The sequence below is a fragment of the Coffea arabica genome, chromosome 6c (assembly GCF_036785885.1).
Source record: "Coffea arabica cultivar ET-39 chromosome 6c, Coffea Arabica ET-39 HiFi, whole genome shotgun sequence".
NCBI lineage: Eukaryota > Viridiplantae > Streptophyta > Magnoliopsida > Gentianales > Rubiaceae > Coffea > Coffea arabica.
Genome location: NC_092320.1, coordinates 1,988,796 through 2,007,595, shown reverse-complemented (window position 1 = coordinate 2,007,595; position 18,800 = coordinate 1,988,796). Strand labels below are relative to the sequence as shown.

Sequence of the window (18,800 nt, the reverse complement as noted above, 5' to 3'; positions counted from 1 at the left end):
TTCAAGAATAAATTTTACCAACATTAATGGACAATAGGTTTGTTTGGATTGAGTATTATTTCTTCAATTTTATTTGCTTACATCATCATTACAATTTTCAATACATCTTGTCAATTACTTTTTTATCTCACATACATCACATCACAAAAAGTGTTACAGTAAAAATATCCCAAATGATCGCGTCAAACGCGGCCATCCCTCGCTAATATATACCGTATGTACAGAGTACTACGGTATTCTTAAAACAATGGCAAATGGCATCTCGTGGTGGATAACGTCGTGTTGCTTTAAATCAATGACCATTAGGCTAACGAAGAGCTCACTCCCCTGTGCGTAGCTTTGTTTCTAGCCTTTGCCTTGGCCTTTCGTAAGAAACTAATGCCATCTAGAGCCGTCAGTGCGGTCGAGTTAACTCGAGTCTGTTTCGTCCGGTCCATAAAACAGCTCGATGACTCTTATATTTCATAGGATTGGGCAGAGTTTGAGACTAAATAATAGATTTGAATTAAATATGAATTGAGTTTGGGCTCAAATCTAATTAAGAATTGATCCATTCATATGTATAATTATACATACCATAACATATTAATAACTTATATTCAAATCTATAATAATTTATAAATATTAATATACTTTACATAATCATGAAGTTAATTATGAGTTTGAACCGAATCCAACGTGAGTTGAGTCCAAAACTCATAGTATATGATAAGCCAAATTTGAGCCTTCTAACCTAGGCTCGAACCCTAAAAGTTTCATTTATTTTTTGAGTCGAATTTGAGCTTACAAAATCCCCCGACTCATGAAACCCAATTGACCAATAATGACGCCCACACCAGTTGCTAGTCAGTGGAACATTTGCCGGAGATGAAGCCAGAACGCCAACCACACTCAACTTACACTATGGTTCTGGACCCCGGCCCCTTGATAGATGCTATTCAAATCCAATTGACCGTGTCAAATAATACAAGTTTAATTACAAGTTTTCTTTTGGCATTAATAATAACGGGAAAGGAAAAACAGATTGCCGGAGTTCCTTTTCCCTTGCCTCCAGCTCTCTGCGTAATTGGCAAAAAAAAAAAAAATAAATAACAAGCAAACAAATTGGATAGGTCCAATTTCCCAAGGAAAAAGTCCATTCCAAATCCATCCATCTAAACATTATTATATAACTGCAACTCAATATTATAACATCAGGGCTGGGCGGGCCGGGCTTGCAAATCGTCAAAATCGAACCACGACAAATGAGACATCAACAGTAGACCATATGTGTGTCGAGTGACAAGCTAACCAACCCTTTGCTTGCAAAACACAGACATTAATCGTCTTTCATCACAAAGGAATTATTACTCTTTATCGGAATCAAATAAAACCAAAAAAAGGAAACAAAAAAAAATCCATGCACGACGGTTACATCAGGCCTCTTCAAATTTGCCACTGCGGCACGATTGGTTGTAGTTTGATACTCCTTCCGTTCCACTTTTGATAATTCTATTTTTCTTTTTCGTCTGTTCCAAATTATAGTCCACTATCTAATTGAATAATGTAGTTATCATTTAATTTCTCTAAAATACTCATTATTTAATGTAAGTTGTTATTACTATAAACTACCTTATTTAATATAGATTGTTAGTATTGCATATAACACACCTCATTTAATACATTTAGATTCTCTAAAACATATTGATATATGAAAAACCAACTGTATTTAATGTAAGAGTATTTTAAAAAAATAACAATCTAAATTTATCTTTTCAATAAAGTTAATTACTTTTTTTAAAACTGTATGAAAAAAAAAATTAAAATTATCAAAATGAGACAGAGGGAATATCTACTATACTATTAATACGAGGGAGGGGAGGTGGATGGTAAAAATGATTCCACCAAAACACATACTTCGTCTTCACGCTAGTGTTCCTCCAACCGCGAACTACCTTCAACAAGATACTAATCCATGCAGCTCATTCTACAAGCTTGATTATTGATCAGCTAACATATTAATCTGTTATTTAGTTCACCAATTTACGATATAAAAAGATTTGTTACTATTAAAAATGAATAAAGCACGTGGCACTTGTTTCCTGGAAGAGGTCCAAACGTTCCCAAGTTCAGGGACCATTAAAAATGTGTGACTATAAACCTTCAGCAGCATTGTCGGTTTAAGACCGATGTCTGAGGAGGGCGAGACTAGGAATGTAGGCAAACTATCGGATTACAGATTCCAAAACTTCTTAGAAGCAGCCTCTTTTTTTGACAGCATGGATAGATATCTTGAGGAACGATGATTATCTTATTTATCTTCTGAATGGTACAACAAACCATCCCGATTCTCCAGAGTTGTCCTTTTAAAAACAGCTGGAGTTTCGCATTAAAACTGATTGTCCTCGCTGCCTCACTCCTTAATATCCTTAATGAAAACCTGTCACACATACCAAGGAGCTAATGTATCAGCAGTTAAACTAGCTATGATTTTTTTTCCCGGTCTTATTTTTCCCCTTTTTCTGTCCTTGACCCCAAAACCAAGAAACACTTTAGCACAGCAATAAGAATGGAAAAGGGTGCGGAAACAGGTTAATGGAGCTGCAAATAAATTAATCTCCAGACACAGATAATCCTGATTACCTCAAAAGACAAGAAGATCTTCCATCCACAACATCTTTACACGCTATGGGTGATTATATGTTCAGCAGAAATACCTAAACACTTTCTGCAGCACATATAAAATAGAATTGCAAATACTTCAAAGACATAATGAACGTACATAATTGGCTCAAACCAGCTTTGCACTCTTGCAAGTAGATTTGATAATCCAACATCCGTCAAATTGCACTCGTGGTACATAAGCTTTTCCAACTAGCGCACAACCTTGTAAGCTTTCCTGATCTTAATTGCCTTCCTCTTTAATCCAAGGTAGGATGTGTAATATTTACATCTCTTCTGGTAATCAGATGGCTGTTTAGTAAAATAAGATCTTGTCAACTTAAACCAACAAATGTTCCAATGCCTGTTGTCCAAAGTTCGCAATCAGGTTGGGGACACACCATCTGATAATGCCAACAACTTTAAATATGATAGCAGGCACAGGAGAAGTTCAAAGATCTTGTACCATCTGGGACACACAAGAGTGAACCTTGAGGAGCGTGGGCAGCAAATATGCACTGCGGCTACCATTACCGGAGTTATGTGTAATGAGTATCCTCAAGAACACCACTGCTCTCTCCTTCCCACTACCAAAACCCAGAAGACATAACAACTGTTTCGTTGAGGTTTCTGATGCCTTGAAAGCAAATAATTGGTTAGCAGACAGAATCTGCAGATGTTTTTCAATCTTGAACTTGAAAGGTATCACTCTGTGGAGGAACTGCAGCACAGGCTGGGGGTTTTATAGTTCACTCTGCCCATCAGGCTTCACTTGCTCCTGAATGCAAGCAGAATCCTGAATAATCCAACAAAATCTAGAAAACATCTTCGAAGTTAGATAATCTGTCCACCATATTGCCTCTGTCTTTGTTGAAAAGAAGATAGAGCTTCAATAAACTCTACTTCTCCAAAATCAGGCCAATATAATTCTGCGAAAAAAAGTTCAGTATAGGCCAACTGCCGCAGCAAGAAATTACTAATCCTAAGCTCACCACTAGTTCGTATAAGTAGATCAGGGCAAGGAAACTCTGCACATTTCTAAGTCTTGCTCGACTAGAACCTCATCAATATCTTCAGGTACAATCAGACCATCCTTTACCTTTTGAGATATCCTCCTACAAGCTTGTACTACATCATGCTTTCCACTATAATTTACCGCCACAACAAGATGTAGTCTTGGATTATTCATATTGTGGTTTTCTCCACATGTGCTATGGATTCATCTAAATTCCTTGGAAGCTTAGAAGTATCTCCAATCACAGAATTTCGAATATCCTCTCTGCCACCGAAAAAAAAAAAAAAAAGACGTTGTCTTACTGCGCCTTTTCCTTCAAACTGAACGGCAAATGACAATTTGAATATTCATTATGAGGAACAAGCATAAGAGTAACTACTAAAACAGTGGGAAAAAAAAGACATAAAATATCACTCAGCCGTCTAATAGAAAGAATTGGTAAAAAAATTTCAGAGAAAAAACTTGGCCACCAGTCAGAAACCTACTAGGGCCAATACCGATGATACTATGCCTTCTAGGCCTCAGTTGGGAGCAGCAGCATAGGTGGCATAGTGCTTTTGGTACTTGGGTACCACTTGTCTTATCTGATAGATAGCCCAAGAACTACACAAAAATATTGGATTTCTTAAGACCTACCCGATTCTTGTTTTATTCCTTGCGCAACTTTGAAAACTTTACTGTAGTAGTTTAATACTAGTACTACCTCAGAAGAATGAGCTCTGAGTCAGAATTTGGTGCTACCTCAGAAGAACTTTCAAGTCATCTTTCAATCCCTTCTCAAACAAGCCCATCAAGAAATCAACCTCCGCCTTCGCCATGCTCAAACCAAGAAAAGACAATCAAAGAAATTTAATTAGGCAACCCTCCCATCCTGGCCCATCTCCGGTTCCCGTGCATGATGACCGCCAAGAGGTTGGGCATCAACTCTCTGAGGAGCCCCTGAGGGAGGGAAGCAGTGGGCGGCGGAGCAGCTACGGTAGCGGTAGCATTTCCTACAGAGGCATATAAGGGCGGCGGAGCAGCTTCGGAGGTGCAGAGTGAGGAGTCCCGTGGGAGAGGAGCTTAACGGGGTTTTTGGGCTGAGAAGGGAGGCGTGAGAGGCAAAGATTCAGCTGCCGAAGTTGTTGGAGTGACCACATTACTCTTCACTCCAAACTCTCCGGTGCTCTCTCCTACTATTGCTACTGCGGTACTGATTAGGGCTTCCCCCAACAGATATTGGAGGGAGAACAGATGTTTCAAAAAGGTCTTTGTTACGGAAATTCAAAAAAACACCATATATTATACAAATATACAATTAAAATTTCTTTTGTACATAAAACTCTAGATCTAAATGCATTTTTTTTTATATAAATAATTATATGTTCTATCCAAACAGAATTTTTGTATTACCTACATTAACGACTCCACTTGAATTAGCTTTTTTTTTTTTAGGATGTTTTAAAACTACTATTTTACTATAACAATATACATAAACAACTTTCACTGCAGTTGTTTTTAATGATGTTTTTGAAATATTTTTAAGATTTAAAATTTTAATGAGGCATTTTTCAAATAACTCTTCAGTTCAAAGTAATGACATGTTGACAAATTTAAAATATTTTGGGAAATTTTTAAGATTTTTCAAATAAGATTTTTAAGATTTCTCTTGTGCATTTTTAAGATATTATTATTGTTTCCCCTCATTTCTTGCGTTTGTCTCCTCCTCTCGCCAGTCCTACAACTTCTCAAGGACGGCTTCCAGATTACCATTCAGCCTCTCACGCGTCACCGTCGTTCCCAACAATAAATGCGCACACTTTTGCTGTCAATTAGGAAAAGCCAAATATACAACACCGTCAACACACATACGTTGGAGAATATTAATGGACAGTAGGGCATCTCCTCTGCTCAGGACGAAGCTAAGCATTATTATTAGACAGCACTGCAGCAGGTTCCTCGATACATATTTCTTTAGGGACCTTCAAGTTTAATTGGCTTGGATCCCATCCCGAGCTCTCCAGTTGTTCCATAAAATCATCAAACCTTTCCTCCAGCTTACCTAAGCTTTGTTCCAGTTGGTCTTGCACATTATTTGACCAGCCCCAATTCTGATGAAGCCAGTGGGCCTGCCACACACTCCGCAGCACTGATAAACTTGTTGCTCCCTCCTGCAGGCCAGCAAGTCGTAAAAGCCTGAAAGCCTTATTATTTTGTTCAAGACTATGAATAGCACAGAATGTTTTTCTACCTTGAAGGTAATGAAGACTTCTAATTCTCTTAACTGCACTTGGTTCACCGCAAGAATGTGTTTCTCCTTTGCGTACAACTTAAGAAGAAATCTCACCTGTGCAAAGAAATTAGGACCAGTTTTTAGCCATGTGAATGGCATCCAGCAAATAGATAGATAACCACGTTGTTGCTTGTCGTTATTACTCACATTTAAGATCCAGTGCACACTTGGTTTAATCTATGGATCCTAAGAACTTGTTCTTGGCTTATAGTAGTGTATTAACCGGTTTCTATTGGCGAGAAGAACATCGATGAGAGCTTGCAGGGCTTTTAAATTCTAATCATCATATCAAGGCGCACGCAAGAAGTATTGTAACTTTTGAATATATGCATTAGAAAAGCAATAGAAATGGAACAGCAAGAGAGCTGATACAATACCATGGAGCTGCATCTCTCACCGCCAACCAACTCTTCCAAAGACGCACCAAATTGGAGACGTGGTTTTGAGAACTTTTGCCACACTAAGATATTCTCCATCCTATTGCATTCACGAAATCCTGATTCAAGCAAAATAAATAAGTACCTAGAAAAAAAAAAAAAAACAACTGCTAAATTGGATTAAGCCCATAGGAAAGAGGCAAACCGGGAATGGTAGAGTGCACAACATGCGAGTTTACTAGTATACAAGCACGTTTAAGGTTTATCTGTCAACAAATACAAGCAACGAAAAAGTCAGCCTCTTGATGGTTGTAAGTTCCACAAGAGCATCCTATCATAATGAATTAGTTACTAAAATTGATGACAGATAGCACCTGTTTTCCAGTAGGAGGAGTCAATGCCTAATATCTTACTGTATTGAATTGCAGGACCGAGAGAGACTGATAGCGCAACCAAAGATGCAGAACCCGCACACTCAGCCATGTTAAAGTCAATGAGGAATATGACGATGAAAAACCCGGTGTATCCTGCAAATATGATATTTTATTCTAGCCAAAACTTCAGTAAGTAATCATGTGTGATACATCAAAGGGCACATTCCAAGATAAATCTTCTCACGTACCAGGGCAAGTATACCAATAGCAAGACCGAGCAGCTCCGCAGCCACTTCCCATACTTCCTCCTAGCATATGGTAGTGCAAATTTCAGGAATCCTTACAAAGACAGAATCATATTCTAGAAAAGGGTGTAAGTTACCTAACATGCACTATAACGAAGAAGACAGAAAGTACATAAACCCATTCACTCAGTCCTAAAGCAAATCTCTCCCTAAAATATAAACAGAAGTCATTGAAGGAAAAAATTCAATATGCATGAAGTCAGTTGATACAAGACCCACAGTGCCACATTCAATTTTCTCTTTTAATTGGTGCTTAAACACTGTGTCATTAGTCAGTTGCAACTAGATGACAGTATTTTCCCTATCAGCTGTAGAATGATTCTGGATACACCTCCGTCTCTACCTTCATTCTTAAATCCACATCATATAACCATAACTTCCAGAGTCTCTTCTAACCTTCACACTCTCATGAAAGTAAGTGCTGCCTTTCAACACAAGGATGGCATATCAACCATAATACCATGGGGAAAACTTAATGCATTCAAACCTAGACTGAATTTGAAAACATAAACATCAATATACCTTGGCCGCGATCTCACCAAGATTTCCTGCGATTGCAAAGTGATTTTGTATCACCCTGAAAGAAGGATCTTTAAGTCCACTGGCAACAGCCTGTCAAAATAATTACCTCAGTTCAAACGCCAGCCAACAGTTCATTTGACATCATAGATGCTACAAGGATAAGACTATACAACAAAACAAAATTGTATTACAGCTTGACTGGATGCATGGTAAATATCATTTCCTCCTACAACCTAGTAAAGTATCGAATTGTTGTCCTCCAATTTGTGCTTCAAATAAGTTTAGAATAGGTGAGAAGTGGTAAAGAGAATTGCGATATGTTAAATACCTTAGCTAGATTTCCAAGTGAAGCCAGTGGCAAGAAGTAAGCAGGATATAATTGAGTTGTGAGATCAAATATACTGCATAAGCAGATAAATTAAATATACTGCATAAGTAGATAAATTAACTGAACCTATTCACTGAAAGAATATAATATGATAAAACAAATGTATAAAAGTGAAGGATGTCAAGCATACCTTCCTGCACTTCCAATGAAGTCTGCATACATGCGCCACTGTTTAGGGTCATCATCAAAAAGACTACCAAACCTACCACCTGGAAAATATGATATCATCAAGTTTACAAACATTATAATTGCCTTTTTTGAATAAACCTGACTTCATGCAGCCTGACCAACAAATAAGCGCCCTACAGCACCAATGCCATCCTTTGATACCCATCTGCAGGTTCAAATGTATTATCAAATAGTCAAATAATTCTGTATTTATCATGTCAATAACACATTGGGTGGGCAAGCCAAATGTAAAGGATTCTGTACCTGATGGCAGCAGCAGAAGCAGCTGCAGTAGTTCCTGAGAAGGAACCCACTCCAACAGCCTATATGCAAGCTTAATAGTATTACAACCATAACTATTATGATTGAACTGAACTACGTGCATATCCACACAAGCAACTCGTGTGAACAAGAACAATGCAAATTCTTGAGTTCTGGGTGGCTGAACTGTATGTTTTTGGCAATTCCCATATAAGTTCCAACAACGTATATGCAAGCTTAATAGTATTACGACCATATCTATCATGATTGAACTGAACTACGTGCATATCCACACAAGCAACTGATGTGAACAAGAACGATGCAAATATTGAGTTCTGGGTGGCCGAACTGTATGTTTTTGGCAATTCCAATATAAAGAAAATTCCCGTTGTAAGTTATTATCATCAGAAGGAAAGATGAGAAAACAATCAAAATCTTAAAGTACCGTCCCATTTTTTAAGAAAGCTGAACATTGAAAGAGTCAGGTCAAGTACAGTAATGTTGTACGGGCAACGACTGAAAAGCTTTGTGAATAATCAGATACTAATATAATAACAAGAATCTTAGAAAATGGGACACAGAAAATCATTTGGCCAAGTTTCTTGGTATTTAGCACACATACCCAGATAGAATTAATGGCCAGAGTTAGATTGACGTGCCTTTAGGAGACTTGAAGTGACAAACGTGTGACAGATCCACCCAGTGACATTGGTAGGGAACTGTAGCAACATGTAGGCTAAATAGTCATCTGAAACTGATCCTGCATCAAGTGTGGAGAAATTGTTCAAAATTAGGCAATACTTACAGATGCATTGAGATTGCAAAGAGAGGCGGAAACAAATTTATGAGAGCTTGAATACATTCCCCAACTGCTTACATTAGATGCTCTTACAGAAAGAGCAGCAACACGCAGTTTCTTGGAGGTTTAGAGGGCACAACAAGTAGGCAACTGCTCAGAAAATGGTTCAAGGGTATTGAAGTATAACATATATTACCGGGAAACCCAGTAGGAAGCCAAAAATCTTTGACACTCTGGGGAAGCCAAGGTAATTCCATGTCAGAGGTTTGTGAACCATGGGATCCATTACTCTGAGAGACTTGTTCCTCAATAAATGTCCTAATTCCTGAGTCATCGTCTAAAATGTACCTGTTGACTCGTGGCAAACCAGAACCGGAAGAAACACCATCACAGTGTTAAATATGCAAGGACTGAGTATATTCCACCCGAAACACATTATCTCAATTAAAGGAACAGTAAACCACAAACTCATAACTGGAAATCAAGCGTGGCATATTGGCAGCTTAGAAGACTGATTGAAGTTCCCTTTATTTGTTTAGTGATTCAAGTTGCATGTTGGTTTAAATACACGTCTAATTGGTTATGTTATGGGGAATTACTGAAGTAAGGAACCCATCTACCACTAATACTAGAAAAATTATGAGCAAAACGAGTACCTCTTGGAAGTCCCGTTCCCGTATCTTTCAACCAGAATCACATTTCCCTGGCCTCTTCTATCCTTCCTCCTGTTGCATATAACTTCAAAATACCAAAAAAAAGAAAAAAAAAAAAGAAAAGAAAAAGATAATAACAATAATAATAATAATAAGCAGAAATAGTGAATTTTGAGAGAAACGACAACCTGGGAGGCTCAGATTCTTGGTCCTCATCTGGTCGGCCTCCACGGATATCTGAATGCGGGGAAGTGCAGAGGATCTGAAGATTGGGATGCAGTTTAACTCGGGGACGCAGGGGAAAGGAACGCTGCCACGATTCAGACCTAACTTTCGGCAAGGATAGATGCAGAGACCAAGATGACATTATTGGTCTTCAGAATCTGCCCCCAACCTTTTGCTCCAAAAACAAAAAAGATGTAAAACGAAAAACCGCCAGATGCCCACGCGTACGATAACAGGATTATTCATTATAGCACCAAGAAACAAAATGTAAAGGTGGGTATGCTAATACGCTACTTACTGAACCGAGGATAATTATCCGTCTACCGTTGGAGTTCGTTTTGGCGTACCTTCCCAATTTTTTCTACCGGAAAAATCAACCAACAAACAATGACGATGAAATATGAATGTTCAGTACCTGCAACAGTGAGGTCGTATATGAAATTTTGAATTGCACCGAGCAATTTCAAAACGTGGATCATCAAACAACATTAATTATTGACTTGCGGTAATATCGTTGAGAAAGTTTGAAAACAAAAACTACTCCCTACTTGCATAACAAGCCCTTGGCCTCGTACTCAAAAATTTTTACCCCAAAACCAATATTTTCTTTCTCTTCTAATAGCAATCATGGCATTCCAGTTCAGGGGCAGAGAACAGCTTAGTAATGGTCACCAGTTCACGATTCATTAGCTAGCGAATCCTCATAGGCATGCACATCATACTGCCACGATTGAACGAAACTACGCGCAACGGAACTGAAAACAAGCTTTCAAGAATCTATAGTATAACAAGAATTAAATTACAAGCCAACTAGACAACTTTTAATAAGTGAAAGTTGTCTTGTTACAAAAATTTGGTGCTGCAGGATGACAAAGTAAAAGTCCCTGACAACCAAGCCCTCTCAGATACCAGCAGAGACGTGTTTATCCTGCTGCAAGTACTTGTAAGAGTGCAAATAATTGGGAAGATCAATATCAATCTTGGCTAACAAATTATCTAACTGTGCCCTCACTAGAACTCTGTCCTTCTTTGTTGCGATTCTCCAGTATAATCTTTTGAAGCTCTTTTTCACTCGCTACAATTAAACGCTTAACAGTGTCAAAGGTGGTAAGCCGTATGCTGCAACAGGAAAATCACAGAGAAGTAGTCAATCAAGTGCCATGATAATAATTACTCACTAAAAAAGGGAAAACAGTCCTAATTGACTTCCAATATTGGCCAAAATTGACGAATACCACTCATTTCTTCGTAAAAAATGAACGAAAAACTCAAGGCAGGTTAGCCAAGAATAAATTAGAGATTACCTCAAGAAGTTATAGTAGCAATACTTTCACTGGTATTGCCAGATTCATTTTCAACAAACCAATGAACAAGATAGCTACAAGAAGTTAAAGAGACATGAACCTGCTATTAGGTAGAGTTTTCAATGCATTGGGCACAAAACCCCTATACAATCCAACTAGCCCATCACGTTCCAGAATACCTGATTTGTATTTATATGTAAGAAGCGGAGTCAAAGTCTAATAATCATACACTTGCTGACTTCAAGCAGTTAAAGTCAAGTTTCAAACAAGATAGAAACAGGATTTCATAATAGAAGGTAACTCAATTAAAGAGATTGTTGCAATATTATCATATTATCACCAAAGTGAAAATGAACCTGAACATAGACAAAGGTCAAGCATGGGTTAGATGATGGTTAAACTTAACTGATGCGTTGAGAATTTTACAGCTACAAAAGGCCCAATTTGTCCATTTCCCAGACTAAAATAACAAATCAAGACTTGGAAAGTCCTCTAAGAAGGCTCATTCATGGAAGGTAATTGGCAAAAATGTTGTATGTAGTTAAGAGAATCGTAAAGACAAAGCACCTATCCAGAGTCAGATTTTCAGAAACGGGCTTGTGGCCCTCCCATAACTACAAAACTAATAACAAAAGTATAACAAGTTTTACAGGAATATCACCAAAGACAAGTAGAGTTCAGGGTAACATGTGCTATAACCCATTCTGCATGTGTTCACTTAATTGGGCATTTGTCCCCCTAAACTACACAAGCTCGCTAGATTTGTTTCCGATGCTCCACACATTGCAATGATCTTCAAACTTTAGTCAAGTAGTTTTTAAGAAGTTTCTTCACCAGCAAATCTGCAGTGCATGGATCACGAAATCTAGGTACATTTTCATAAATAAGCATTTGAAGGACTTTTCGGGTTAAATTTGATGAAAATGTAACATCTTTCTCTTGAATCACATCAACATGGGGAAATGGTTGGCAGACACTGTATGAGATCAAATCCCACAATTTTTTAGCACGGTTTCTGATTGTCTATTTACCTGGAAAGGCATCCAAAACTGTCTTGTAAGGTGTGCCTCTCATTTGCATTTGTCTTCTGACAGTGTCCAGGGGATAACACAAGACAGTAGCAACAGTGGCTGATATTAGACCCGTTATTAGGGATGTTTCAGTTCTTTTCTGATACTCTTCGGGAAGAGCTTTCTTCACCCTGATATTCACAACATTTTAGATTCAAGATACATATACTTCCCCTTCCTCCATTGACAAACAATCAGAAAGCAAAATTTCCAAAGAGAAAGCTCACAAGTCAAACACACAAAAGTTTACTGCAATATAAGGTGCTATTCCAATAAGGGAAGGTCCTAGACCACTATAAAATGATGCAACTCCTTCCTCTTTCAACATATTGAAGGCAACCTGAAATGAACGAACAAAATCATAAATCATAACTGCAAGTCTGTCTACCACTATAATGAGGCGGAAGTAAATCAGTTTACCCGTGTCATAGTTTTATACCCTGGTTCAACAGCTAGTCTCAGCCTAAGGACATCTAACGGATATGTAACCTGGTCAAGAACCAAAAATCTAAAATGTAAGAAAAACAGTAACAGTCGAATAGAACACCTGCAAAATCCATTAAGATAGCTGTCAATTTCACAAAACACAAGCCAGTATTTAATATCATTCTCTAATCTTTTTGATAAGAAGAAATGTATTGAGAGGTTAAGAGAGAGTAATAGTAGCTAAGAAACTAATGAGACGACTGACCAAAAACACCACAGAAATATCCAAAAAAGAAACATCACTTAATGCTGGTACCCAGCTAGAGCTTTTCAGTTGTAAGATTAATTATCTGTGTATTTAAGTAAAAACATTTTCATTTGCAAAGCAACTTTCCATTACATTATAATTTTTACAAGGCATTCTAACTTAGGGAAATACCCTACTTACACACGAGCGCATTACACCACTTGACATCAAATATAACCAGAACGATATTTTTCTGAACACAAGATTACAGACAGTACCAAGCTAATATATGACTTACAAAAGTTGATGTCATGCCAGCACAAGCACCTGCTGCTAGTCTTCCAATAACAGAAAGCGTCCCATCCTTTCCACTAAATAGTTTCTAAAAAATCAAACATCAAAATCACAATAATTCCAAAAATGTCTGCCGTATCATAGAATGCTAAGATTTCCTTTCATTTCATAAAAAAGTTTTCTTTTTCTTTATTACCTTGTAGGTTTCATAAGCAAACAGCTGCACTGCACTGTAAGGTATAATCCGTATCACCTAGACGTGGATTCAATAAAGGTCGAATTAACACTCTTTTCCAAGTTCAAAATGACTGGGGAGGGAATGCAATGCTACTGGTCTTTTAGCCCCCAAAATTCACCAATTCCAAAGAAGGAAAGAGTACCTGAGGAAGGTTGCCTTTCCAGTACCCTTTAATCCCTTCTTCCCTTCCAATCAATGTTATTGCCTACAGATAAGTACTTCAATATACAAGACAAAGACAGAAATATTCTGTACAATATAAACTAAATATCTCAAACAAGAAGTCACAAAGGCTTAAGACGAATAATCCCAAAATGTAACATGTAAAGAACATCAAAGTTTCTGGTGAGTGCTGAGAAAAGTAACTAACAGAAACATAAAATTGCAGTCAATTACTACACTGATCTTCATATCATCCCAAATAATTCCATCACTAAAGTTCCATATGTCAAGGGCTGCTATATTTCTACAGCCACAATTCTAATTCTGTTGAAGATTCTGGGAGAAAAGGGAGCAAAAACCCGCTATTGTATATAGACAGGGAAAAGGAAACAGAAAACAAATCCAATGAAGAAAATATAAAAGGGGAAATCACATCTAATGTAGTCTTGGTATGTTGCCAAATTCACAAGCATTCATTAGGTGGGAAACATATAGTTAACTCCATCTTCACTGAAAAGAAAAAGATGATCAATCATATAATTCACACCATAAGTTACTCAATGGGTGATGCAATATTTAATTACGTAATCTGCAAAAGGTGGTATCTTAAACAGCGACCATGAAATACTGCTCCCCATCCCCTCTGTTCTCCCAACACAAAAACAAAAGAAATGAAGAAACATAAAAAGCAATGAGGTGCACAAGTCACCAGGCATAGTAGAAATACTTACCTCGATAAATCCAATACCCTTTCTAACACCTTCTTGCCCAACTCTTACTCCGTGAGTCTGCAAGCAAATGCCACAGAGGAAGAAATAACTGGTGAACATTCTTATTACTTGTGAGAAGGCTTTCAGTCGAATACACTATTCCTTTTAATAGAGAAGTAGAAGTTCGCTTTTATACTAATAGCTACATCGATAATTTCAAATAAAGAAATCAAGAAGAGAACAAAGAAATATACATCCCTCCACAGTATCCAACTTATTTCAGAGATAAACCCAATTCCTGAAGAAGATAAGTTAAGAAAATCCGAAGCCCAAAACCATGGGAAAAAAAAAAGAAATACATTGTGTTATTAGAAGAACACAGTAGTATCTACTTAACACAGAAAGCATACAGGTGCATCTCATGAAACAAAAAACAAAAACAAAACAAAAAAAAAGAAAGAAAATTACATGTCTATCACCAAATTTGAAACATTATACCCGTAACTGGTGTCATTGACATTATTACGATTAGAAATTACCCACATAACAGATAGCAAGTTGCATGACAAACAGACTAAATTGACCATTGTAATCCAATGAACCGAACAAATTTTCTGAACCAGAAAACTAGGGGCGGAAGAGAATAAGAGAGGGAAATGAAGCAACAGAAACATATGCACCTGCATAAGGAGCTTAATACGGTCGAGCGGCGCCGTAACGGTCTTGGCAGCGGCGCCAGCAATAGCCCCGGCAGCGAAAAGCGCGGCGTCTTTAGGAACCAAGGCCAGCAAGGCCAAGGGACGCTTGAGTAACTGATTCGACGTCGGATAGAATTCTCTCTCCTCTTTCTTTTCCTCCATCGATAGTGATGCAAAATTAGAGACATTGCCACGAAGCCTCGTGCTGGTACCAGCATGACTAGAGCGGTTGGTTTGCAGTAGGTAAAATTCTGGTTCGACGATTGAAGAACTGATGGGGACATTTGATGATTTGAGAGCTGGAATTTCTCGGCAGCTCAAGGAGACCTGGCTTTTTTTCATATTGCTCACTTAAAACAGAGGAAAATTAAAAGGGTTTTCCTCCGTTATGGATAAGGTAAAACGCAACTTGCAGGGAGAAGAGAAGAAGAAGAGGGGAACAGTGCGAGGGGAAGGGGAAGGGAGGGAAAAGGAAACGAAATAGGACTGGAAAATTATTGGGAAATGAATAATCTAATTCTGATCTGTTTTATGTACTAGCGTGAGACTATTGATTTTTTTTTTTTTCTCTAATGCCGTCCAACCTCTGCTATTGCCTTTTTTTTTTTTTTTCCTTTTTTTTTATTGCCTTTTTTGGGTGGAGGTCCAGAAGGAGGGCGAAGGCCACACAATAAAATAGCAGTTTCAGAACACAATTCAGGCATGGAAAACTGCGGAAACATTTTCCCAGGCTTATACCAACGGGAATCAAGATATTTGTCAGGGTTGGTAGACAGATAAACTAGAATACTCGTCTGAGTGATGACGCCCAAGAAACCAGTCACCAGGTGGCATTTTCCGATATTCGGATATTTGATATTGAGCTGGTTAACTTTGAAATCCGATGATTAGGATCCGTAATTCAACTCCGGCCACTGGTTAGAGAAGCGAAAAAACATATAGATAGATCAAACAATACACTTTCCATTCGAATCAGTAAAAATATGGTGATTTTTTTTTCAACATTACAATTCTACTTGTTTATGCTCCCTCTAGAGTCTAGATTCATTTACATTATACTCTGCTTATTTACAACTCAAGAATAAACTAGTTTGAACTGAAACTTGTGAGGCCCCTAATCCATGTGATGCCATACCCTAATCAATAATTTTTCATAAAAATAAAAAAAAAAAATTAGAAGAGAAGATTTTCAACGAAATTCACACTTTACAAGCAGAGCATAATTGATGTTAGTTGGTTTTTCACGTTTTCATTAGTATTTTATAGACTAGGACTATGACTAGGGTTGAATAGCTCAAATTCGGCTGGGGAAAAAAAAAAATACTTGACCTTATTATACTTCTGGGTCGAGCAAAGTTTTTGTGCCTTGATTTGAAGCTCGATTAAAATGTGAGCCAAAGTCATGTCTTTATAGGCTCGGCCCAATTAAAGTTCGGCCTGTTATTATATATGTGTGCGCGCGTGCGCATGTGTACATGTGCACCCTAATATATATGATTATAAATGTATTATTTTTAAATATGTAATATATAATTAGACTTTCTGTAATTAGTAGAAAAAGAATTAGATTCATTAAATAAATTATTAGTATTCTATTCATGTATTATTATTATTTTTCAAGTATTTTAAAAGAATTAGATATAATTATAGTTGAAAAACTATTGATTTATGTACTTTTAATGAACTTTTTACTGGTTTGTGTGTTGTTTTAATGTTGTAGATTTCAAATTAATTTTACTACTTAATGGTTTAGTAATTACATTAAAGAAATTAAGAAGTAATAAATGAGTTTGGACGAAGCCCAAATTAGGTTCAAAACCCAAATGTGTTAATGTTGTGACCCAAGCATGAGGCTCACATATATTAACTTAAAACTCATGACTCGAAACCTCCTCAATGTCTTACTAGCTCTGTGAGCAAAGCACGTGTTTATCAAAATTTGACTCGAATAATCCGATTGACAGTCTTATAATGAACTGGTCTACACGTGCCATGTAGTCTTCTCAATCTCAAGATGCAATAATATCTCTCAAAAAAAGGGATTAGACTAATAAAAAAATCAAATTGATGTGAGAGTCTATCAAAAATTTTAATTTAGCTAGAAAGTTGTGAAATTTAAAAAGTAAAGAGAAAGCATAGGTATATTGAATCCAAAATGTCGTTCTTATAACAAGTCTTAAGAATGAGATTAAAGTACCAGTAAGTGACTAACGACTAATATCATCCAATAAGCCCTGTGCAGTTACATTAGAACGTTATATGCTACGCAGTTTGTTCTTATTAATACAACAATTGCTAAATATTGCTCCATTAGTTGGCAAGTTTTTTTTTTTTTTTTTTTTTTTTTTTGTTTAAGGGAAGGGTTAAGTTGGATTGAGTAGTAAGGTGGAAGAGATTGTAGTGGACGGTCATGAGTTGAAAATCTCTCACTTAAAAAAAAGGGTAAATTATCTTTTTCTTTCATGTGGTTTGGTGCTTCACCAAATAATCTCTTATGGTTTAAAAACTTACATATAACTCATTCATGATTTGGGTTAAAGTGTCAATAGTAAAAAAATTAAAGCCAAACTAATAAATTAACAAATTCACCCTTTCACTATTTTTTTCTTTTTTCTTTTTCTTTCTCTCTCATTTTTTTTGGGAAGAGAAAGGATGATTTTGAAAACCAATGCTTTAGCCTACAAAATCTTAATATTCTCCAAATACAAAAGAGATGGAAGGAAAACAAAAATAAATAAATAAGAAACAAAAAAAAGATGGAAGGAAAATATAAAATAAAATATATCAAAAAAAAATTTTGACTACAAATATCATTATAGGTTTTTAAATCAAATAGTTAATGGTATTTTATAGTTCTTATTTATTTTTAATTTCTTTTTTTTATGTTTGAAGGAAAAAAAAGAAGTAATGAAAGGGTAAATTTATCAATTTATTAGTTTAACTTTGATTTTTTATTATTAACCGTTAGTTTTAATGAAAAAAACAATGGTGACACTTTAACTTAAACCATAAATAAGTTATGAATTAATCTTTCCTACACCGACAGTGTATACACTATCAGCATTGGATGAATGATAACTATGCAAAATTTGAATTTGAAATTCAATTTTTGCACACATATCTATTTGGATGGGGGTGTTATTCAAAAACTAGTTTTTCAAATACAATAAAAATTTTTAAAAGTAATCTAAAAGGTAATCTAAAAATTAGTTTAAATTTTTTTAAAATTTTTAAAAATATCTCAAAATATATTCTAGAAACTCTTTTACACTTTAATATCCCAAAATATTTTCTGAAAATATCCGAAAATATAATCTAAAACTCTGCTGCAGCAAAATTTTTCAAAAACACTATTGTTAGTGTAAGAAAGATTTACTCGTAAGTTATAAGTATGTTTTTAAATCATAGTAAGTTATGTGGTAAAATACAAAATTACAGGGGATAAAATTTGATGTATCCAAAAATATATAAAGGTAAATCTGTCCTAATCCGTTAAAAGGGGAGCCGACAATCATCTCTTATCATCAAGACTGCATCGTGACCGACTATCCGAACGCAAAGTTGGTAAGTTGGTTATTTATCGAATAGTTTGTTCGTGCGGCAGCGCAGGACGAGAGCTAACAAGCATTTCATAAAAGAAGCATCAGAGCTG

The 18,800-nt window shown here is 36.5% G+C and overlaps 2 protein-coding genes and 1 pseudogene across 6 annotated transcripts; all 3 read right to left on the bottom strand.

Moving 5' to 3' along the window:
- Window positions 1–2,565: 2,565 nt before the first annotated feature.
- Window positions 2,566–5,536, bottom strand: LOC113692499 (cis-prenyltransferase 4, chloroplastic-like; annotated as a pseudogene).
- Window positions 5,432–10,676, bottom strand: LOC113692497 (protein root UVB sensitive 5-like). Of its 4 annotated transcripts, none has more exons than XM_027210910.2 (17): window positions 10,548–10,676; window positions 10,298–10,414; window positions 9,963–10,168; window positions 9,778–9,846; window positions 9,318–9,469; window positions 8,982–9,082; window positions 8,326–8,384; window positions 8,181–8,227; window positions 8,024–8,102; window positions 7,834–7,906; window positions 7,506–7,595; window positions 6,927–6,986; window positions 6,718–6,852; window positions 6,510–6,570; window positions 6,305–6,423; window positions 5,886–5,981; window positions 5,432–5,805 (listed from the first exon to the last, which is right to left on the bottom strand). In XM_027210910.2, exons 3-17 carry the CDS (start codon window positions 10,139–10,141, stop codon window positions 5,557–5,559), a joined length of 1,569 nt encoding a protein of 522 aa, XP_027066711.1. In that variant the 5' UTR covers window positions 10,142–10,168; window positions 10,298–10,414; window positions 10,548–10,676; the 3' UTR covers window positions 5,432–5,556. The 4 variants fall into 4 exon arrangements, with proteins under 4 accessions (XP_027066711.1, XP_027066713.1, XP_027066712.1 ...); XM_027210912.2 differs by having other exon boundaries at window positions 6,718–6,831; XM_072051870.1 differs by having other exon boundaries at window positions 5,508–5,830.
- A 75-nt stretch (window positions 10,677–10,751) lies between these two features.
- LOC113692498 (probable envelope ADP,ATP carrier protein, chloroplastic) lies at window positions 10,752–15,828 on the bottom strand. Of its 2 annotated transcripts, XM_027210913.2 has the most exons (10): window positions 15,131–15,818; window positions 14,472–14,528; window positions 13,721–13,783; window positions 13,537–13,593; window positions 13,345–13,428; window positions 12,794–12,862; window positions 12,601–12,713; window positions 12,335–12,504; window positions 11,404–11,482; window positions 10,752–11,118 (listed from the first exon to the last, which is right to left on the bottom strand). In XM_027210913.2, the coding sequence occupies exons 1-10, from the start codon at window positions 15,488–15,490 to the stop codon at window positions 10,992–10,994; spliced, it is 1,179 nt and encodes a 392-aa protein (XP_027066714.1). In that variant the 5' UTR covers window positions 15,491–15,818; the 3' UTR covers window positions 10,752–10,991. The 2 variants fall into 2 exon arrangements, with proteins under 2 accessions (XP_027066714.1, XP_071907972.1); XM_072051871.1 differs by lacking the exon at window positions 11,404–11,482 and having other exon boundaries at window positions 15,131–15,828.
- Between the last annotated feature and the right edge of the window lie 2,972 nt (window positions 15,829–18,800).

Coding starts and splice junctions, on each gene's coding strand:
- LOC113692497 (XM_027210910.2), bottom strand. CDS start 10,141: ATGTCATCTTGGTCTCTGCATCTATCCTTGCCGAAAGTTAGGTCTGAA. Junction 9,847..9,962: donor CAAGAATCTGAGCCTCCCAG/GTTGTCGTTTCT, acceptor TATATGCAACAG/GAGGAAGGATAGAAGAGGCC. Junction 6,987..7,505: donor TTGGTGAGATCGCGGCCAAG/GTATATTGATGT, acceptor ACCATATGCTAG/GAGGAAGTATGGGAAGTGGC.
- LOC113692498 (XM_027210913.2), bottom strand. CDS start 15,490: ATGAAAAAAAGCCAGGTCTCCTTGAGCTGCCGAGAAATTCCAGCTCTC. Junction 11,483..12,334: donor AGTTTTGGATGCCTTTCCAG/GTAAATAGACAA, acceptor AATACAAATCAG/GTATTCTGGAACGTGATGGG. Junction 11,119..11,403: donor AAAACTCTACCTAATAGCAG/GTTCATGTCTCT, acceptor TTCCTGTTGCAG/CATACGGCTTACCACCTTTG.